Source organism: Odontesthes bonariensis, chromosome 4 (genome assembly GCF_027942865.1).
Source record: "Odontesthes bonariensis isolate fOdoBon6 chromosome 4, fOdoBon6.hap1, whole genome shotgun sequence".
NCBI lineage: Eukaryota > Metazoa > Chordata > Actinopteri > Atheriniformes > Atherinopsidae > Odontesthes > Odontesthes bonariensis.
This window is the reverse complement of record NC_134509.1, coordinates 1,204,428-1,226,998: the sequence shown is the minus strand read 5'-3', so window position 1 is coordinate 1,226,998 and position 22,571 is coordinate 1,204,428. Positions and strand designations below refer to the sequence as shown.

Below are 22,571 nucleotides of genomic sequence, written 5' to 3'. Positions count from 1 at the left end.
TCTTTATGCTAAGTTAGGCTAACAGTTTCCATCCAACTCTTTTCTTTGTGCCAAGTTAGGCTAACAGTTTCCATCCAACTCCTTTCTTTATGCTAAGTTAGGCTTACAGTTTCCATCCAACTCCTGTCTCTATGCTACGTTAGGCTAACAGTTCCATCCAACTCTTTTCTTTGTGCTAAGTTAGGCTAACAGTTTCCATCCGACTCCTGTCTTTATGCTAAGTTAGACTAACAGTTTCTATCCAACTCTTTTTTTTATGCTAAGTTAGGCTACCAGTTTCCATCCAACTCCTTTCTTTATGCTAAGTTAGGCTAACAGTTTCCATCCAACTCCTTTCTTTATGCTAAGTTAGGCTAACAGTTTCCATCCAACTCTTTTCTTTGTGCTAAGTTAGGCTAACAGTTTCCATCCAACTCCTTTCTTTATGCTAAGCTAGGCTAACAGTTTCATCCAACTCTTTTCTTTGTGCCAAGTTAGGCTAACAGTTTCCATCCAACTCCTTTCTTTATGCTAAGTTAGGCTTACAGTTTCCATCCAACTCCTGTCTCTATGCTTAGTTAGGCTAACAGTTCCATCCAACTCTTTTCTTTATGCTAAGTTAGGCTAACAGTTTCCATCCAACTCCTTTCTTTATGCTAAGTTAGGCTAACAGTTTCCATCCAACTCCTTTCTTTATGCTAAGTTAGGCTAACAGTTTCCATCCAACTCTTATCTTTGTGCTAAATTAGGCTAACAGTTCCATCCAACTCCTTTCTTTATGCTAAGTTAGGCTAACAGTTTCCATCCAACTCTTTTCTTTGTGCTAAGTTAGGCTAACAGTTTCCATCCAACTCTTTTCTTTGTGCTAAGTTAGGCTAACAGTTTCTATCCAACTCCAGTCTTTGTGCTAAGTTGGGCTAACAGTTTCCATCCAACTCTTTTTCTTTGTGCTAAGTTAGGCTAACAGTTTCCATCCAACTCCTTTCTTTATGCTAAGTTAGGCTAACAGTTTCCATCCAACTCCTTTCTTTATGCTAAGTTGGGCTAACAGTTTCCATCCAACTCTTTTCTTTGTGCTAAGTTAGGCTAACAGTTTCCATCCAACTCCTTTCTTTATGCTAAGTTAGGCTAACAGTTTCCATCCAACTCTTTTCTTTGTGCTAAGTTAGGCTAACAGTTTCCATCCAATTCCTTTCTTTATGCTAAGTTAGGCTAACAGTTTCCATCCAACTCCTTTCTTTATGCTAAGTTAGGCTAACAGTTTCTATCCAACTCCAGTCTTTATGCTAAGTTAGGCTAACAGTTTCCATCCAACTCCTGTCTCTATGCTAAGTTAGGCTAACAGTTCCATCCAACTCTTTTCTTTGTGCTAAGTTAGGCTAACAGTTTCCATCCAACTCTTTTCTTTGTGCTAAGTTAGGCTAACAGTTTCCATCCAATTCCTTTCTTTATGCTAAGTTGGGCTAACAGTTTCCATCCAACTCTTTTCTTTGTGCTAAGTTAGGCTAACAGTTTCCATCCAACTCCTTTCTTTATGCTAAGTTAGGCTAACAGTTTCCATCCAACTCTTTTCTTTGTGCTAAGTTAGGCTAACAGTTTCCATCCAATTCCTTTCTTTATGCTAAGTTAGGCTAACAGTTTCCATCCAACTCCTTTCTTTATGCTAAGTTAGGCTAACAGTTTCTATCCAACTCCAGTCTTTATGCTAAGTTAGGCTAACAGTTTCCATCCAACTCCTGTCTCTATGCTAAGTTAGGCTAACAGTTCCATCCAACTCTTTTCTTTGTGCTAAGTTAGGCTAACAGTTTCCATCCAACTCTTTTCTTTGTGCTAAGTTAGGCTAACAGTTTCCATCCAATTCCTTTCTTTATGCTAAGTTAGGCTAACAGTTTCCATCCAACTCCTTTCTTTATGCTAAGTTAGGCTAACAGTTTCCATCAGACTCCTGTCTTTATGCTAAGTTAGGCTAACAGTTCCATCCAACTCTTTTCTTTGTGCTAAGTTAGGCTAACAGTTCCATCCAACTCTTTTCTTTGTGCTAAGTTAGGCTAACAGTTTCCATCCAACTCCTTTCTGTATGCTAAGTTAGGCTAACAGTTTCCATCCAACTCCTTTCTTTATTTTTAGTTAGGCTAACAGTTCCATCCAACTCCTTTCTTTATGCTAAGTTAGGCTAACAGTTTCCATCCAACTCCTTTCCTTATGCTAAGTTAGGCTAACAGTTTCCATCCAACTCCTTTCTTTGTGCTAAGTTAGGCTAACAGTTTCCATCTAACTCCTTTCTTTATGCTAAGTTAGGCTAACAGTTTCCATCCAACTCCTTTCTTTGTGCTAAGTTAGGCTAACAGTTTCCATCCAACTCCTTTCTTTGTGCTAAGTTAGGCTAACAGTTTCCATCTAACTCCTTTCTTTATGCTAAGTTAGGCTAACAGTTTCCATCCAACTCTTTTCTTTGTGCTAAGTTAGGCTAAGAGTTTCTATCCAACTCCAGTCTTTGTGCTAAGTTGGGCTAACAGTTTCCATCCAACTCTTTTCTTTGTGCTAAGTTAGGCTAACAGTTTCCATCCAATTCCTTTCTTTATGCTAAGTTAGGGTAACAGTTTCCATCCAACTCATTTCTTTGTGCTAAGTTAGGCTAAGAGTTTCTATCCAACTCCAGTCTTTGTGCTAAGTTGGGCTAACAGTTTCCATCCAACTCTTTTCTTTATGCTAAGTTAGGCTAACAGTTTCCATCCAACTCCTTTCTTTATGCTAAGTTAGGCTAACAGTTTCCATCAGACTCCTGTCTTTATGCTAAGTTAGGCTAACAGTTCCATCCAACTCTTTTCTTTGTGCTAAGTTAGGCTAACAGTTCCATCCAACTCTTTTCTTTGTGCTAAGTTAGGCTAACAGTTTCCATCCAACTCCTTTCTGTATGCTAAGTTAGGCTAACAGTTTCCATCCAACTCCTTTCTTTATTTTTAGTTAGGCTAACAGTTCCATCCAACTCCTTTCTTTATGCTAAGTTAGGCTAACAGTTTCCATCCAACTCCTTTCCTTATGCTAAGTTAGGCTAACAGTTTCCATCCAACTCCTTTCTTTGTGCTAAGTTAGGCTAACAGTTTCCATCTAACTCCTTTCTTTATGCTAAGTTAGGCTAACAGTTTCCATCCAACTCTTTTCTTTGTGCTAAGTTAGGCTAACAGTTTCCATCCAACTCTTTTCTTTATGCTAAGTTAGGGTAACAGTTTCCATCCAACTCATTTCTTTGTGCTAAGTTAGGCTAAGAGTTTCCATCCAACTCTTTTCTTTATACAAAGTTAGGCTAAGAGTTTCCATCCAACTCCTTTCTTTATGCTAAGTTAGGCTAAGAGTTTCCATCCTACTCATTTCTTTGTGCTAAGTTACGGTGTTTGCTGCTCGGACTGCTCGGTCTGCACAGCAGGCAGTGATACGAAGGGAGAGAAAATAGGGCCAAGAGATTGTGAGGTCTGAGTTTTTCCTGGAGAACCATTTTGTGATGCAAATGTATTACTCTTTTGAACGCATATTGTTTTGAGAAGCAAAACGCTTTATTTTTTAAACCCCAGCCAACTAGCCGGACTACCTTCATCAACACCAAAACGAGGCTGGAACTCTGCTCACAGGACGCAGCAGGGGGTAAGAAGATGTTCAGAAATGATGTTGCTGATATGGGATGTTACACAGCTTCATGTCAAAAGAGGCGAACTGTCCCTTTAAGGGGTGGAACCACAGGTGGGAACTACTCATGTCAGCTATGTTTACTTTGGCAGACTCTCGTTTTGTACAGAGTTCTGTGTGAGTGTTTAATTCAGGTTTACATGCCTCACATAGCTGCTGCTGCCAGACTCTTTCCATGTCTTTGGGCAGCGGGAACGACACCACAACACGTTTACTTCCAAAGTATAAACATGAGCAGAAATAGATGGCATGTCGGAATGGAAAAGGTGTCTCGCTCATTCTTTGTTTCGGTTTATTAACTAGGACGCTGCCCTGCATTTACACTGAATGGGCGACTGGAAAAGCCTTTAATAGACTGACCGGGGTCTGCACAGCATTAGTGACCTGTTCGCTGCTTGCATGGGAACACCTATGAAAACACAATAATGTTGGAATGTTAGTGTGTTTGAGCCTTTAAAAAGCCAGAGTCCTGTGTCCTGCAGAGTCCTGTGTCCTACAGAGTCCTGTGTCCTGCAGAGTCCTGTGTCCTGCAGAGTCCTATGAGCCCTGCAGAGTCCTAGGAGTCCTGCAGAGTCCTAGGAGCCCTGTAGAGTCCTGCAGAGTCCTGTGTCCTGCAGAGTCCTAGGAGTCCTGCAGAGTCCTGTGTCCTGCAGAGTCCTGCAGAGTCCTGTGTCCTGCAGAGTCCTAGGAGCCCTGCAGAGTCCTGTGTCCTGCAGAGTCCTGAGTCCTGCAGAGTCCTAGGAGTCCTGCAGAGTCCTGTGTCCTGCAGAGTCCTGTGTCCTGCAGAGTCCTGTGTCCTGCAGAGTCCTAGGAGTCCTGCAGAGTCCTGTGTCCTGCAGAGTCCTGTGTCCTGCAGAGTCCTGTGTCCTGCAGAGTCCTGAGTCCTGCAGAGTCCTAGGAGTCCTGCAGAGTCCTGTGTCCTGCAGAGTCCTGTGTCCTGCAGAGTCCTAGGAGTCCTGCAGAGTCCTAGGAGCCCTGCAGAGTCCTGTGTCCTGCAGAGTCCTGTGTCCTGCAGAGTCCTGAGTCCTGCAGAGTCCTGTGTCCTGCAGAGTCCTGAGTCCTGCAGAGTCCTAGGAGCCCTGCAGAGTCCTGTGTCCTGCAGAGTCCTGTGTCCTGCAGAGTCCTGAGTCCTGCAGAGTCCTGTGTCCTGCAGAGTCCTAGGAGCCCTGCAGAGTCCTGTGTCCTGCAGAGTCCTGTGTCCTGCAGAGTCCTAGGAGCCCTGCAGAGTCCTGTGTCCTGCAGAGTCCTAGGAGTCCTGCAGAGTCCTAGGAGTCCTGCAGAGTCCTGTGTCCTGCAGAGTCCTGTGTCCTGCAGAGTCCTAGGAGTCCTGCAGAGTCCTGTGTCCTGCAGAGTCCTGTGTCCTGCAGAGTCCTAGGAGCCCTGCAGAGTCCTGCAGAGTCCTGTGTCCTGCAGAGTCCTAGGAGTCCTGCAGAGTCCTAGGAGTCCTGTAGAGTCCTGTGTCCTGCAGAGTCCTGCAGAGTCCTGTGTCCTGCAGAGTCCTAGGAGCCCTGCAGAGTCCTAGGAGCCCTGCAGAGTCCTAGGAGTCCTGCAGAGTCCTGTGTCCTGCAGAGTCCTGTGTCCTGCAGAGTCCTAGGAGCCCTGCAGAGTCCTAGGAGCCCTGCAGAGTCCTAGGAGCCCTGCAGAGTCCTGTGTCCTGCAGAGTCCTGAGTCCTGCAGAGTCCTAGGAGCCCTGCAGAGTCCTGCAGAGTCCTGTGTCCTGCAGAGTCCTAGGAGTCCTGCAGAGTCCTAGGAGTCCTGTAGAGTCCTGTGTCCTGCAGAGTCCTGCAGAGTCCTGTGTCCTGCAGAGTCCTGTGTCCTGCAGAGTCCTAGGAGCCCTGCAGAGTCCTAGGAGCCCTGCAGAGTCCTAGGAGCCCTGCAGAGTCCTGTGTCCTGCAGAGTCCTGCAGAGTCCTGTGTCCTGCAGAGTCCTAGGAGCCCTGCAGAGTCCTAGGAGCCCTGCAGAGTCCTAGGAGTCCTGCAGAGTCCTGTGTCCTGCAGAGTCCTGTGTCCTGCAGAGTCCTAGGAGCCCTGCAGAGTCCTAGGAGCCCTGCAGAGTCCTAGGAGCCCTGCAGAGTCCTGTGTCCTGCAGAGTCCTGAGTCCTGCAGAGTCCTAGGAGCCCTGCAGAGTCCTGCAGAGTCCTGTGTCCTGCAGAGTCCTAGGAGTCCTGCAGAGTCCTGTGTCCTGCAGAGTCCTGCAGAGTCCTGTGTCCTGCAGAGTCCTGTGTCCTGCAGAGTCCTAGGAGCCCTGCAGAGTCCTAGGAGCCCTGCAGAGTCCTGTGTCCTGCAGAGTCCTGAGTCCTGCAGAGTCCTAGGAGCCCTGCAGAGTCCTGCAGAGTCCTGTGTCCTGCAGAGTCCTAGGAGTCCTGCAGAGTCCTAGGAGTCCTGTAGAGTCCTGTGTCCTGCAGAGTCCTGCAGAGTCCTGTGTCCTGCAGAGTCCTGTGTCCTGCAGAGTCCTAGGAGCCCTGCCGAGTAAGGAACCACAAGTCTGGCTGTTCGGGTGTTTCACTGGGTGTCCTCCAGGGGTCAGTCTTGGGTCCACTTCTGTTCATCATCTACCTTCTCCCCCTGGGCACACTCCTCCATCACCATGGAGTCCATTTTCACCGTTACGCTGACGACACACAGGTCTACATCTTCTCCAAACCCACCGCCACCATCCCTCCCCCCTCCCTCATCATCTGCCTTGAAGACATCCGGAGCTGGATGAGCAGGAACTTCCTTAAACTAAACAGCAACAAACCCGAGGCCCTGCTCGTCGGCTCCAAACCATCCTCACCAAATCACATCACAACCCAGTTCCACCCATCATCATTGACGGATTTCCTGTCCCCTTTTCACCCCAAGTCAAGAGCCTCGGCGTTATTCTGGACAGCACCCTTTCATTTGCACCCCACATTCAAAATATCACCCGAACCGCATTCTTCCACCTCCGCAACATCTCCAGACTCCGCCCATCACTGACCCAATCCAGCACTGAAATCCTGGTTCATTCATTTGTCACATCCCGCATTGACTATTGCAATGCCCTGCTCACTGGACTCCCCACCAAACTCATCAACAGACTGCAAATCATCCAGAATTTTTTCATTTGAAGAGGTTTTTAAGCTAATTTCAAGATCACTTTTAACTCAAAAGTCTCACACTGGAAAAAATGCCCCTCCAAAAATAAGTAAAAAAACAACAAATAAAAGATGTTTTTGCTTGAAATAAACAAAAAAAATCTGCCAATGGAACTAGTGAAAATCGGCTTGTCCAGATTTCTTGAAATAAAATGTGATATTTAGGACTTTTGAGTTAAAATCTATCTTGAAATTAGCTTAAAAACCTCTTCAAATGAAAAAAAAAAGCTTGTTTCATGTGATATGTGACTCAAAACAATTTGTTTTCAAGACTTTTTCACTTAACAAGATATTCAAGATGTATTGTCTTCAAACAAGTCCCTATATCTGGCTGAAATGGTGCTTGTTAGGCAGTTGTGTCTTATATTAAGTGTAATGAGACATTTTAACTAGAAATGAGACAAATATACTTGGTAAGACTTTGATTTTTTTCCAGTGTGCCATCAAATGCTTTTATAATCACGGCTTGGACACGACAGTCCAGCCAATTACAGTCCGGACCCCACAACAAGCAGATGGGGGTCACCTTTATATGTACAGTGCATACGCAGAATGTACAGAAAATGCATCGTAAACTCAGTGTGGGTGAATAAGCTGATCCCACACTGGGAAAAAAAATCAAAGTCTTACCAAGTATATTTGTCTAATTTCTCGTCAAAATGTCTCATTACACTTAATATGAGACACAACTGCCTAACAAGCACCATTTCAGCCAGATATAGGGACTTGTTTGAAGACAATACATCTGGAATATCTTGTTAAATGAAAAAGTCTTGAAAACAAATTGTTTTGAGTCACATATCATATGAAACAAGCTTTTTTTTTCATTTAAAGAGGTTTTTAAGCTAATTTCAAGATCACTTTTATCTCAAAAGTCCTAAATATCACATTTTATTTCAAGAAATCTGTACAAGCTGATTTTCACTAGTTCCATTGGCAGATTTTTTTGCTTATTTCAAGCAAAAACGTCTTTTATTTGTTGTTTTTTTTGCTTGTTTTTGGGGGGGCATCAGTTTCTGGAGGCCTCAGACGTGTGCAGCCGGGCTGTTTAGTCCAAACCGAGGCTGGTGCTGATGCGTGGGGCAGATAAACAGCAGGCTGCTCGCTTCCTTATTAGGCCGGCCGGCGTTCGGCAGCCTGGGATCTGCAGCAGGAACCCATAAAGCAGACGGATAGCCGCAGCCGGTTTCTGTCAGAGCGGCGACGGGGGAGGTCGCCGCTGGCCTGCAGCCCGACTCCGGCCTCCACAGAAGAGCTGCAGAGGATAAGCAGAGCCGGCAGCTCCACCAATCACAGCCCTTTATTTAGACATCCAGTCAAACGGCTCCACGTTACTCTGAAGCATCTTTCTGAGCTTCTGTGTCTGTTTGATCCAGATGTTTGACCCAGATGTTTGACTCTCTGTCCTTCTTCTGACGGCTCACTGGAAAAAATGCCCCTCCAAAAACAAGTTAAAAAAACAACAAATAAAAGACGTTTTTGCTTGAAATAAGATGTGATGTTTAGGACTTTTGAGATAAAAGTGATCTTGAAATTAGCTTAAAAACCTCTTCAAATGTAAAAAAAAGAGCTTGTTTCATGTGATATGTGACTAAAAACAATTTGTTTTCAAGACTTTTTCATTTAACAAGATATTCCAGATGTATTGTCTTCAAACAAGTCCCTATATCTGGCTGAAATGGTGCTTGTTAGGCAGTTGTGTCTCATATTAAGTGTAATGAGATACTCAATGAGCCAGATATACTTGGTAAGATTTAGATTTTTTTCCAGTGCTGATCAGAATCTTTCAGACTTCATAATGTGAGATGTAGCCATCGAACAGTGTTCACTGCTGATTATTACCGATGAAAGCGTCCCCGTAGGAAGGGAATTATTGGGTTCAGCTCTCAGGCGAGCTGCCGGAGAGGTGGAATAAAACAACACTTTAAAACAAACAGATGACGGCAGAGAATCCAAGGAGCAGCTTGGCAACAACTAACTAAGGAGCTGAATGACTGAATCCAGCTGAAGTGAGAACGGACTGAGGAAAAGGAGCAATAACAATATTTATTATACAATAATTACGACCGACAGACCAATTTAATTCATAAAAAGTTTCAGTGCAATCTGTTTTTGAATTGGCTCTGAATGAATGAGTTGGATTAATTATGATTACAATGAATTGGCTTGAATTGGACTGTGTTCATAAAACATTATGAGCATTTTTAAGCTTGTTTTCTGTCAAACTGAGCCACAGAAACACATTTTTAGCTTGTTTCCTGTCAAACTGAACCACAGAAACACATTTTTAGCTTATTTCCTGTCAAACTGAACCACAGAAACACATTTTTAGCTTGTTTCCTGTCAAAATGAACCCCAGAAACACATTTTTAAGCTTGTTTCCTGTCAAACTGAACCCCAGAAACACATTTTTAGCTTGTTTCCTGTCAAACTGAACCACAGAAACACATTTTTAGCTTGTTTCCTATCAAACTGAACCCTAGAAACACATTTTTAAGCTTGTTTCCTGTCAAACTGAACCCCAGAAACACATTTTTAGCTTGTTTCCTGTCAAACTAAACAACAGAAACAAATTTTTAGCATGTTTCCTGTCAAACTGAACCACAAAAACAAATATTTAGCTTGTTTCCTATCAAACTGAGCCACAGAAACACATTTTTAGCTTGTTTCCTGTCAAACTGAACCCTAGAAACACATTTTTAAGCTTGTTTCCTGTCAAACTGAACCCCAGAAACACATTTTTAAGCTTGTTTCCTGTCAAACTGAACCCCAGAAACACATTTTTAAGCTTGTTTCCTGTCAAACTGAACCCCAGAAACACATTTTTAGCTTGTTTCCTGTCAAACTGAACCACAGAAACACATTTTTAGCTTGTTTCCTATCAAACTGAACCCTAGAAACACATTTTTAAGCTTGTTTCCTGTCAAACTGAACCCCAGAAACACATTTTTAGCTTGTTTCCTGTCAAACTAAACAACAGAAACAAATTTTTAGCATGTTTCCTGTCAAACTGAACCACAAAAACAAATATTTAGCTTGTTTCCTATCAAACTGAGCCACAGAAACACATTTTTAGCTTATTTCCTTTCAAACTGAACCACAGAAACACATTTTTAGCTTATTTCCTTTCAAACTGAACCACAGAAACACATTTTTAGCTTGTTTCCTGTCAAACTGAACCACAGAAACACATTTTTAGCTTATTTCCTTTCAAACTGAACCACAGAAACACATTTTTAGCATGTTTCCTGTCAAACTGAACCACAGAAACACATTTTTAAGCTTGTTTCCTGTCAAACTGAGCCACAGAAACACATTTTTAGCTTGTTTCCTGTCAAACTGAACCACAGAAACACATTTTTAGCTTGTTTCCTGTCAAACTGAACCACAGAAACACATTTTTAGCTTGTTTCCTGTCAAACTGAACCACAGAAACACATTTTTAGCTTGTTTCCTGTCAAACTGAGCCACAGAAACACATTTTTAGCTTGTTTCCTTTCAAACTGAACCCTAGAAACACATTTTTAAGCTTGTTTCCTGTCAAACTGAACCCCAGAAACACATTTTTAGCTTGTTTCCTATCAAACTGAACCACAGAAACACATTTTTAGCTTGTTTCCTATCAAACTGAACCCCAGAAACACATTTTTAGCTTGTTTCCTGTCAAACTGAACCACAGAAACACATTTTTAGCTTGTTTCCTATCAAACTGAAGCACAGAAACACATTTTTAGCTTGTTTCCTATCAAACTGAACCCCAGAAACACATTTTTAGCTTGTTTCCTGTCAAACTGAACCACAGAAACACATTTTTAGCTTGTTTCCTGTCAAACTGAACCACAAAAACACATTTTTAGCTTGTTTCCTGTCAAACTGAACCACAGAAACACATTTTTAGCTTGTTTCCTATCAAACTGAACCCCAGAAACACATTTTTAGCATGTTTCCTATCAAACTGAACCCCAGAAACACATTTGTAAGCTTGTTTCCTGTCAAACTGAACCCCAGAAACACATTTTTAGCTTGTTTCCTGTCAAACTGAACCACAGAAACACATTTTTAGCTTGTTTCCTGTCAAACTGAACCACAGAAATACATTTTTAGCTTGTTTCCTGTCAAACTGAACCACAAAAACAAATATTTAGCTTGTTTCCTATCAAACTGAGCCACAGAAACACATTTTTAGCTTGTTTCCTGTCAAACTGAACCCCAGAAACACATTTTTTGCTTGTTTTCTGTCAAACTGAACCACAGAAACACTTTTTTAGCTTGTTTCCTGTCAAACTGAACCACAGAAACGCATTTTTAGCTTCTTTCCTGTCAAACTGAGCCACAGAAACACATTTTTAGCTTGTTTCCTGTCAAACTGAACCACAAAAACACATTTTTAGCTTGTTTCCTGTCAAACTAAACAACAGAAACAAATTTTTAGCATGTTTCCTGTCAAACTGAACCACAGAAACGCATTTTTAGCTTCTTTCCTGTCAAACTGAGCCACAGAAACACATTTTTAGCTTGTTTCCTGTCAAACTGAACCACAAAAACACATTTTTTAGCTTGTTTCCTGTCAAACTAAACAACAGAAACAAATTTTTAGCATGTTTCCTGTCAAACTGAACCACAAAAACACATTTTTAGCTTGTTTCCTGTCAAACTAAACAACAGAAACAAATTTTTAGCATGTTTCCTGTCAAACTGAGCCACAGAAACACATTTTTAGCTTGTTTCCTGTCAAACTGAACCCTAGAAACACATTTTTAGCATGTTTCCTGTCAAACTGAACCCTAGAAACACATTTTTAGCTTGTTTCCTGTCAAACTGAACCACAAAAACACATTTTTAGCTTGTTTCCTGTCAAACTAAACAACAGAAACACATTTTAAGCTTGTTTCCTTTCAAACTGAACCACAGAAACACATTTTTAGCTTGTTTCCTGTCAAACTAAACCACAGAAACACATTTTTAGCTTGTTTCCTGTCAAACTGAACCACAGAAACACACTTTTAGCTTGTTTTCTGTCAAACTGAACCCTAGAAACACATTTTTAAGCTTGTTTCCTGTCAAACTGAACCCCAGAAACACATTTTTAGCTTGTTTCCTATCAAACTGAACCCCAGAAACACATTTTTAAGCTTGTTTCCTGTCAAACTAAACAACAGAAACAAATTTTTAGCATGTTTCCTGTCAAACTGAACCACAAAAACACATTTTTAGCTTGTTTCCTATCAAACTGAACCCCAGAAACACATTTTTAAGCTTGTTTCCTGTCAAACTAAACAACAGAAACAAATTTTTAGCATGTTTCCTGTCAAACTGAACCACAAAAACACATTTTTAGCTTGTTTCCTATCAAACTGAACCCCAGAAACACATTTTTAGCTTGTTTCCTTTCAAACTGAACCACAGAAACACATTTTTAAGCTTGTTTCCTGTCAAACTAAACAACAGAAACACATTTCGTTACTAACAGAAACACACGATTTCAGCTGAAAAAGAACAAACCTAAAGCCCAGACGGGCTTCAACGTGACATGAGAACATTGTATGAAGCGCCGTGTCCTTGGAGCACAAAGACAAGAGCTCCTAACCATCAATCTGCTGACATTAAATAAACATGAAAATGGACGAAGGCGAGATTCAGTTTCCGTGCTGCTGGCACACACACACACTGTCCAATCAGGGCTCCAGAAGCCTGCAGCAGGGAAGCTTCAAACACTCAACAAAGAAAGAAGATGATGCAGCAAATTTAGTTTATTTCATCTGAACTGAAGTCTCAGCTGAGGAAGCTTCAGACTTCAGGGAGTATAACTGTAAATGTTCTCGTCAGCAGCTTCAGCATCAACCTTCATGAGGTCAGCTTGTTTATTCACACACACTGATGTGTGTTTTAAGGAAGATTAAAATTAGGCCTGGGCAACGATTAAAATCTTTAATCTAATTAATCACATGATTTCCCTGATTAATCACGATTAATCTCATTTGTACGCAAAATCCAAAAATGAATCCAAAAGTAGCGTATAGCTTTTAGCATTTAGCTTTATTTTAAATGTGCTGCCATATGAATGAAAGTGCCATAACATTTGTTGTGCAAACACACTTTTAACATCAGCATCTTTCTGTAGTTTTTATGTAGAAGCCTCGCTCCACTGTCTGTTTCCTTGAATGACTTGCTGCTATCAGTTGTGTGTTTTGCCTTTAAGTGATATTTTAGACTGGAACTACTACGCTGAGAAGACAATTCAACTTGGCAGAGTTTACAGATGACTTTGGTTCTGTCGACTCCGCCGTCTGGAAGAACTTTAAAATGAAAATGGCCGAGTAAAAGTTCCGTACCCTTCTCCATGTTTGGTGGATCCGCCGATTACTTTCTTTTCCTGTTCCGCAGCAGACAGCAGCAGACTTTTACAGAATAAAAGCCTGGGAGCGACAGACTTTTACAAAATAAAAGCCTGTGAGCTACAGACTTTTACAAAATAAAAGCCTGTGAGCAGCAGACTTTTACAATAATAAAACAAATAATAAAACCTGCGTTAATGCGCGATAAAATATTTGTCGGCGTTAAATAATTAATGAGTTGGGGCGCTCGGTGGCGTAGTGAGTTAAGCAGCCGCCCCATGTACAGAGGCTACAGTCCTCACTGCAGCTGGCCCCGGTTCAAATCCCGCACCGGACGGCCCTGTGCTGCATGTCTTCCACCTCTCTCTGCTTCCTGTCTCTCTCCAACTGTGCTAACATTAAAGGCATAAAAAGCCCAAAAAATAAATAATAATTAATGAGTTAACGTGATAATAACCTTTTTCTCCACCCGTTTCTCCACCTCTGCAACGTGTCTCTCTGTTTCTCCACCCGTTTCTCCACCCGTTTCTCCACCTCTGCAACGTGTCTCTCTGCTTCTTTCTGTTTCAGCAAAACGATTCGCATCAATATAATCGATGACGAAGAGTACGAGAAAAACAAGAACTTCTTCCTGGAGATGGGCGAGCCTCAGTTGCTGGAGATGAGTGAGCGTAAAGGTGGGGGCACCACCTGCCTGTGCCCTGACTCCTCCACCCACCCCACAGCTAACCTTTGACCCCTGTTAACCCCTGTTAACCCCGTTAAACCTCACAGGGAAAGCATCATGTTTACAGCCTCTGTGAATGTCTCGCTAGCAGAGCTGAAACTGATGGAATCTGAGCGCTCGTGTCCTCCCTGTATGCAGATGATGTCTGAGTGTGTGTCTGAACTAACGCATGCCCCCCCTCCCCCACAGGAAGACCATAGCTGTTAGAGTAATTGACCACGAAGAGTACGATAAGAAGGCCACCTTCTACATAGAGCTGCAGGAGCCGTACTGGAACAGGAGGAGATGGACAGGTGTGACGCACCTTCACCTGTCTGATGTCTGCTCTCTCCTGCTGCTGTCGCTCTGCTGCTTCCTCTGTCATGATGCTGCCGGCCTCCCATTGGCCAGGACTGTCACTGGCTCGGTTGTGATTGGTTTAGGTTGGTTTAGGTCGGTTTAAAGTAACTAGAATCTGTCAGAGGACGGAGATGATGGTGGTGGTGATGTTCGGTGGTCCGTCTGTTCAGCAGAACTGTCCTTACAGTTACACAAGCTAAACATTTCTGTATGTTTTATATAAAAACAGGAAGCAGCTGATTCACTGAAACATGTTCCAACATGAACATAAACCCAGAATCTGAGGCAGAACCAGAGTTAGTTCAGTTCTGAGCAGCTTTAAAGTGAATATCTGCAGATGTTTCCATGGTAACAGCTGCAGAGATTCACTGAAACATGTTCCAACATGAACATAAACCCAGAATCTGAGGCAGAACCAGAGTTAGTTCAGTTCTGAGCAGCTTTAAAGTGAATATCTGCAGATGTTTCCATGGTAACAGCTGCAGAGATTCACTGAAACATGTTCCAACATGAACATAAACCCAGAATCTGAGGCAGAACCAGAGTTAGTTCAGTTCTGAGCAGCTTTAAAGTGAATGTCTGCAGATGTTTCCATGGTAACAACTGCAGAGATTCACTGAAACATGTTCCAACATGAACATAAACCCAGAATCTGAGGCAGAACCAGAGTTAGTTCAGTTCTGAGCAGCTTTAAAGTGAATATCTGCAGATGTTTCCATGGTAACAGCTGCAGAGATTCACTGAAACATGTTCCAACATGAACATAAACCCAGAATCTGAGTCAGAACCAGAGTTAGTTCAGTTCTGAGCAGCTTTAAAGTGAATATCTGCAGATGTTTCCATGGTAACAGCTGCAGAGATTCACTGAAACATGTTCCAACATGAACATAAACCCAGAATCTGAGGCAGAACCAGAGTTAGTTCAGTTCTGAGCAGCTTTAAAGTGAATATCTGCAGATGTTTCCATGGTAACAGCTGCAGAGATTCACTGAAACATGTTCCAACATGAACATAAACCCAGAATCTGAGTCAGAACCAGAGTTAGTTCAGTTCTGAGCAGCTTTAAAGTGAATATCTGCAGATGTTTCCATGGTAACAGCTGCAGAGATTCACTGAAACATGTTCCAACATGAACATAAACCCAGAATCTGAGGCAGAACCAGAGTTAGTTCAGTTCTGAGCAGCTTTAAAGTGAATATCTGCAGATGTTTCCATGGTAACAGCTGCAGAGATTCACTGAAACATGTTCCAACATGAACATAAACCCAGAATCTGAGGCAGAACCAGAGTTAGTTCAGTTCTGAGCAGCTTTAAAGTGAATATCTGCAGATGTTTCCATGGTAACAGCTGCAGAGATTCACTGAAACATGTTCCAACATGAACATAAACCCAGAATCTGAGTCAGAACCAGAGTTAGTTCAGTTCTGAGCAGCTTTAAAGTGAATATCTGCAGATGTTTCCATGGTAACAGCTGCAGAGATTCACTGAAACATGTTCCAACATGAACATAAACCCAGAATCTGAGGCAGAACCAGAGTTAGTTCAGCTCTGAGCAGCTTTAAAGTGAATCTCTGCTCTGAGCTCCTTTCTCCTCCAACCCAGCCTGAACCCTCTCAGACGAGCTTTCTGTCCTTTCTTTAAGGAGTCTTCAGGAATAGTTCTCCAGGCTTCTTGAAGGACATCCCAAAGCTCTTCTTTGCTTAGTTGTCTGTTCTGTGTGGACACAACACTGGTTCATCCCTTGAGTTAGGAGCCTTTTTCCTGCCTGAATGGTTCACAGCTCAGAGTTAAGTGGCTTAACGAAGAAAAAACACATTCCTCTGAAGATGCTCAGGTACAAGGACTGGCCTGAAGATGAGGGAAGAAGCAGAAAATATCCAAAGAGAAACTCTGAAAGAGCTTCAGGAGGCTGCAGAACTGTTGATCAGGACTCTGGGTCAGGATCAGGTTTTTTTTTGTGTTTATTTTGTGTTTTTTGTGTTTTATTTTGTGTTTTTTCTGGGTTTTTTAAGTCTTTTTCTTCTTTTTTTTTATTTTTTTCTGTTTCATTTTGTTTTTTTGTGTTTTTCTTGTTTTATTTTGTGTTTTATTTTGTGTTTTATTTTGTGTTTTTCTTGTTTTATTTTGTGTTTTTTATGTTTTCTTTAGTGTTTTTTGGTTTTATTTTGTGTTTTTGTGTTTTATTTTGTGTTTTTTCTTTTTCTTTTGTGTTTTTTGTGTTTTTTGTTTTATTTATTATACTGGTTAAGCTGAAGTGGAGACAAAGTCTAGGATACTTCTTTCCACGTCGTCTCATTCTCAGGGAAAAGACTCTTTCTTTGCACTGAGGAAACGCACAATAGAGGAAAACTTTAAAGTAGCCGTCAGCAGTCATTTATACCGACAGTTTATCCTTTAAAGGAGCACATTAAGGAACGAGGTTGCTCGTTATGCTGATGACAACCTTTTCTCTCTTGCTGAACATGCTCTGAGGTATCTGTGAGATCTCACCACACAAAGGACGAACTGCTTCAAACATCTTGGCATCAGATGCAGCTAAATGTGATCGTGTGGGATCTTAGAAACACATCTGCTCAGGATCCTTTGCTCCTGGAACCGGTCGGTTACTGTGAACTGTAACAGCTGTAACTTTAACAGCAGCAGGGTCACAGAGTGGCTGATTCAGATGGAACAGTCTTATTCTGGTCACTCGGTCCTGCTTTATGATTGGTTGGTGAGGGTCAGGAATGGGTTTTCACTCGAGCCGAGCCCAACCAGGACCGGATTAGACCGGTTTGGATGTTCTTAAAGAAGTTAGGACAGATGTGGACAGCTGTGATGATGCCGAGGCTCGGACAGAATGGACACAGACATGTTTGGGTTTGTTGCTTTTTGCTTTAAGAAGACATGTTTTTAATCTGTCAGATTTTGGTTAAAGAAGTGCACAAGATGAACAATCTGAGGCAGGATGACTCAACATCTGCTGAAGTGTTGGAAAACATCAGATTGTATCGGTTCTGTGCTGGTTGGGGTTCTGTGGGACAGACTGAAACTGGTTAGGACCACCTGGACCAGGTGTTCACACTTCATGCTAACCCAGCCTGTGTTTGTCTCGATATAACAGTTTTAATTTGCACCAACTTTAATGTTTAATTAGGCAGATTAAACTAACACCACCAGGCCTGGACGTAGTTTGTGGAAGGAGAAGAGGGTTGTTAGGGTTCTTAGGGTTCTTAGGGTTCTTAGGGTTGTGAGGGTTCTTAGGGTTCTTAGGGTATTTAGGGTTATTAGGGTTCTTAGGGTTGTTAGGGTTATTAGGGTTGTTAGGGTTATTAGGGTTGTTAGGGTTATTAGGGTTGTGAGGGTTGTTAGGGTTACCAGGGTTGTTAGGGTTATTAGGGTTATTAGGGTTGTTAGGGTTATTAGGGTTGTTAGGGTTATTAGGGTTGTTAGGGTTGTTAGGGTTGTCAGGGTTATTAGGGTTGTGAGGGTTACCAGGGTTGTTAGGGTTATTAGGGTTGTGAGGGTTACCAGGATTATTAGGGTTGTTAGGGTTGTCAGGGTTGTTAGGGTTATTAGGGTTGTTAGGGTTATTAGGGTTGTTAGGCTTATTAGGGTTGTTAGGGTTATTAGGGTTGTTAGGGTTATTAGGGTTGTTAGGGTTGTCAGGGTGGTTAGGATTATTAGGGTTGTTAGGGTTCTTAGGGTTCTTAGGGTTGTTAGGGTTGTGAGGGTTGTTAGGGTTGTTAGGGTTGTTAGGGTTATTAGGGTTGTGAGGGTTACCAGGGTTGTTAGGGTTGTTAGGGTTGTCAGGGTGGTTAGGGTTATTAGGGTTGTTAGGGTTATTAGGGTTGTGAGGGTTACCAGGGTTGTTAGGGTTGTTAGGGTTATTAGGGTTAGGGTTATTAGGGTTGTTAGGGTTGTCAGGGTGGTTAGGATTATTAGGGTTGTTAGGGTTCTTAGGGTTCTTAGGGTTGTTAGGGTTGTGAGGGTTGTTAGGGTTATTAGGGTTATTAGGGTTGTTAGGGTTATTAGGGTTGTGAGGGTTACCAGGGTTGTTAGGGTTGTCAGGGTGGTTAGGGTTATTAGGGTTGTTAGGGTTATTAGGGTTGTGAGGGTTACCAGGGTTGTTAGGGTTGTTAGGGTTGTGAGGGTTACCAGGGTTGTTAGGGTTATTAGGGTTGTGAGGGTTATTAGGATTATTAGGGTTGTTAGGGTTGTCAGGGTGGTTAGGGTTATTAGGGTTGTTAGGGTTATTAGGGTTGTTAGGGTTATTAGGGTTGTCAGGGTGGTTAGGGTTATTAGGGTTGTTAGGGTTATTAGGGTTGTCAGGGTGGTTAGGGTTATTAGGGTTGTTAGGGTTATTAGGGTTGTCAGGGTGGTTAGGGTTATTAGGGTTGTTAGGGTTATTAGGGTTGTCAGGGTGGTTAGGGTTATTAGGGTTGTTAGGGTTATTAGGGTTGTCAGGGTGGTTAGGGTTATTAGGGTTGTTAGGGTTATTAGGGTTGTCAGGGTGGTTAGGGTTATTAGGGTTGTTAGGGTTATTAGGGTTGTCAGGGTGGTTAGGGTTGTTAGGTTTATTAGGGTTGTTATGTTTATTAGGGTTGTCAGGGTGGTTAGGGTTGTTAGGGTTGTTATGGTTATTAGGGTTATTAGGGTTGTTAGGATTGTTAGGGTTGTCAGGGTTATCAGGGTGATTAGGGTTATTAGCGTTGTCAGGGTTGTTAGGGTTGTTAGGGTTATTAGCGTTGTCAGGGTTGTTAGGGTTGTTAGGATTGTTAGGGTTGTCAGGGTTATCAGGGTGATTAGGGTTATTAGCGTTGTCAGGGTTGTTAGGGTTGTTAGGGTTATTAGCGTTGTCAGGGTTGTTAGGGTTGTTAGGGTGGTTAGGGTTATTTGGGTTGTTAGGGTTATTAGGGTTGTCAGGGTTGTTAGGGTTGTTAGGGTTATTAGCGTTGTCAGGGTTGTTAGGGTTGTCAGGGTGGTTAGGGTTATTCGGGTTGTCAGGGTTATTAGGGTTGTTATGGTTATTAGAGTTATTAGGGTTGTTAGGGTTGTCAGGGTTATTAGGGTTGTCAGGGTGGTTAGGGTTGTTATGGTTATTAGGGTTATTAGGGTTGTTAGGGTTATTAGGATTATTAGGATTATTAGGGTTGTTAGGTTTATTAGGGTTGTTAGGATTATTAGGGTTGTTAGGGTTAATAGGGTTATTAGGGTTGTTAGGGTTATTAGGATTATTAGGGTTGTTAGGTTTATTAGGGTTGTTATGTTTATTAGGGTTGTCAGGGTGGTTAGGGTTGTTAGGGTTGTTATGGTTATTAGGGTTATTAGGGTTGTTAGGATTGTTAGGGTTGTCAGGGTTATCAGGGTGGTTAGGGTTATTAGCGTTGTCAGGGTTGTTAGGGTTGTTAGGGTTATTAGCGTTGTCAGGGTTGTTAGGGTTGTTAGGGTGGTTAGGGTTATTTGGGTTGTTAGGGTTATTAGGGTTGTCAGGGTTGTTAGGGTTGTTAGGGTTATTAGCGTTGTCAGGGTTGTTAGGGTTGTCAGGGTGGTTAGGGTTATTCGGGTTGTTAGGGTTATTAGGGTTGTCAGGGTTGTTAGGGTTGTTATGGTTATTAGGGTTATTAGGGTTGTTAGGATTGTCAGGGTTATCAGGGTGGTTAGGGTTATTAGCGTTGTCAGGGTTATTAGCGTTGTCAGGGTTGTTAGGGTTATTCGGGTTGTTAGGGTTATTAGGGTTGTCAGGGTTATTAGGGTTGTTATGGTTATTAGAGTTATTAGGGTTGTTAGGGTTGTCAGGGTTATTAGGGTTGTCAGGGTGGTTAGGGTTGTTATGGTTATTAGGGTTATTAGGGTTGTTAGGGTTATTAGGATTATTAGGATTATTAGGGTTGTTAGGTTTATTAGGGTTGTTAGGATTATTAGGGTTGTTAGGGTTAATAGGGTTATTAGGGTTGTTAGGGTTATTAGGATTATTAGGGTTGTTAGGTTTATTAGGGTTGTTATGTTTATTAGGGTTGTCAGGGTGGTTAGGGTTGTTAGGGTTGTTATGGTTATTAGGGTTATTAGGGTTGTTAGGATTGTTAGGGTTGTCAGGGTTATCAGGGTGGTTAGGGTTATTAGCGTTGTCAGGGTTGTTAGGGTTGTTAGGGTTATTAGCGTTGTCAGGGTTGTTAGGGTTGTTAGGGTGGTTAGGGTTATTTGGGTTGTTAGGGTTATTAGGGTTGTCAGGGTTGTTAGGGTTGTTAGGGTTATTAGCGTTGTCAGGGTTGTTAGGGTTGTCAGGGTGGTTAGGGTTATTCGGGTTGTTAGGGTTATTAGGGTTGTCAGGGTTGTTAGGGTTGTTATGGTTATTAGGGTTATTAGGGTTGTTAGGATTGTCAGGGTTATCAGGGTGGTTAGGGTTATTAGCGTTGTCAGGGTTATTAGCGTTGTCAGGGTTGTTAGGGTTATTAGCGTTGTCAGGGTTGTTAGGGTTGTTAGGGTGGTTAGGGTTATTTGGGTTGTTAGGGTTATTAGGGTTGTCAGGGTTGTTAGGGTTGTTAGGGTTATTAGCGTTGTCAGGGTTGTTAGGGTTGTCAGGGTGGTTAGGGTTATTCGGGTTGTTAGGGTTATTAGGGTTGTCAGGGTTGTTAGGGTTGTTATGGTTATTAGGGTTATTAGGGTTGTTAGGATTGTCAGGGTTATCAGGGTGGTTAGGGTTATTAGCGTTGTCAGGGTTATTAGCGTTGTCAGGGTTGTTAGGGTTATTCGGGTTGTTAGGGTTATTAGGGTTGTCAGGGTTATTAGGGTTGTTATGGTTATTAGAGTTATTAGGGTTGTTAGGGTTGTCAGGGTTATTAGGGTTGTCAGGGTGGTTAGGGTTGTTATGGTTATTAGGGTTATTAGGGTTGTTAGGGTTATTAGGATTATTAGGATTATTAGGGTTGTTAGGTTTATTAGGGTTGTTAGGATTATTAGGGTTGTTAGGGTTAATAGGGTTATTAGGGTTGTTAGGGTTATTAGGATTATTAGGGTTGTTAGGTTTATTAGGGTTGTTATGTTTATTAGGGTTGTCAGGGTGGTTAGGGTTGTTAGGGTTGTTATGGTTATTAGGGTTATTAGGGTTGTTAGGATTGTTAGGGTTGTCAGGGTTATCAGGGTGGTTAGGGTTATTAGCGTTGTCAGGGTTGTTAGGGTTGTTAGGGTTATTAGCGTTGTCAGGGTTGTTAGGGTTGTTAGGGTGGTTAGGGTTATTTGGGTTGTTAGGGTTATTAGGGTTGTCAGGGTTGTTAGGGTTGTTAGGGTTATTAGCGTTGTCAGGGTTGTTAGGGTTGTCAGGGTGGTTAGGGTTATTCGGGTTGTTAGGGTTATTAGGGTTGTCAGGGTTGTTAGGGTTGTTATGGTTATTAGGGTTATTAGGGTTGTTAGGATTGTTAGGGTTGTCAGGGTTATCAGGGTGGTTAGGGTTATTAGCGTTGTCAGGGTTATTAGCGTTGTCAGGGTTGTTAGGGTTGTCAGGGTTGTTAGGGTTGTCAGGGTTATTAGCGTTGTCAGGGTTATTAGGGTTATTTGGGTTGTTAGGGTTATTAGGGTTGTCAGGGTTGTTAGGGTTGTTAGGGTTATTAGCGTTGTCAGGGTTGTTAGGGTTGTCAGGGTGGTTAGGGTTATTCGGGTTGTTAGGGTTATTAGGGTTGTCAGGGTTGTTAGGGTTGTTAGGGTTATTAGCGTTGTCAGGGTTGTTAGGGTTATTTGGGTTGTTAGGGTTATTAGGGTTGTCAGGGTTGTTAGGGTTGTTAGGGTTATTAGCGTTGTCAGGGTTGTTAGGGTTGTCAGGGTGGTTAGGGTTATTCGGGTTGTTAGGGTTATTAGGGTTGTCAGGGTTGTTAGGGTTGTTAGGGTTATTAGCGTTGTCAGGGTTATTAGGGTTGTCAGGGTGGTTAGGGTTATTCGGGTTGTTAGGGTTATTAGGGTTGTTAGGGTTATTAGGGTTGTCAGGGTGGTTAGGGTTGTTACAATTTTTTTCCGACGAATTCGACGCTACTAAAGCTAGCCGCAGTGAGCTAACGCACTTCCAGTTATTTTCCCAAAATATAATAGGGTTATTAGGGTCAATATGGTTATTAGGGTTGTTAGGGTTGTTAGGGTTATTAGACCGCTCAGGACCAGTTTGAGTGGGTTTTAGCTGATCTTTCATCTGCTTTGTCTCATGTTTCTGTCTCGTCTGTTTCTTTTCTTCAGCTGTGTTGCTTCAGGAAGCTGGTAAGCTTCTTTCATCTTTGCTTTCCTTTGTTTTTTGTCTCTGACTCTGAAAACATCATTTTCAACACTTTATAATCACAAACTCTGACGTCTTGTTTTCTGACCTTACAGGAGGATTCGTCAAGACAGGTAGGGGAGCCCGAAAACTTTCTCATTATGCAACCAGGGAGCA

The 22,571-nt window shown here is 42.3% G+C and overlaps 1 protein-coding gene across 6 annotated transcripts in view; it reads left to right on the top strand.

The window, feature by feature from the left end:
• Positions 1 to 22,571, top strand: part of LOC142378179 (mechanosensitive cation channel TMEM63B-like) — a 221,053-nt gene that overhangs the window by 28,207 nt on the left and 170,275 nt on the right. For all 6 annotated transcript variants that reach the window (XM_075462425.1, XM_075462426.1, XM_075462424.1 and 3 more), the window contains exons 4-6: positions 13,684 to 13,790; positions 22,379 to 22,399; positions 22,511 to 22,528. In XM_075462425.1, coding sequence (XP_075318540.1) covers positions 13,684 to 13,790; positions 22,379 to 22,399; positions 22,511 to 22,528 — 146 coding nt within the window. The remainder of the gene's footprint in view (positions 1 to 13,683; positions 13,791 to 22,378; positions 22,400 to 22,510; positions 22,529 to 22,571) is intronic.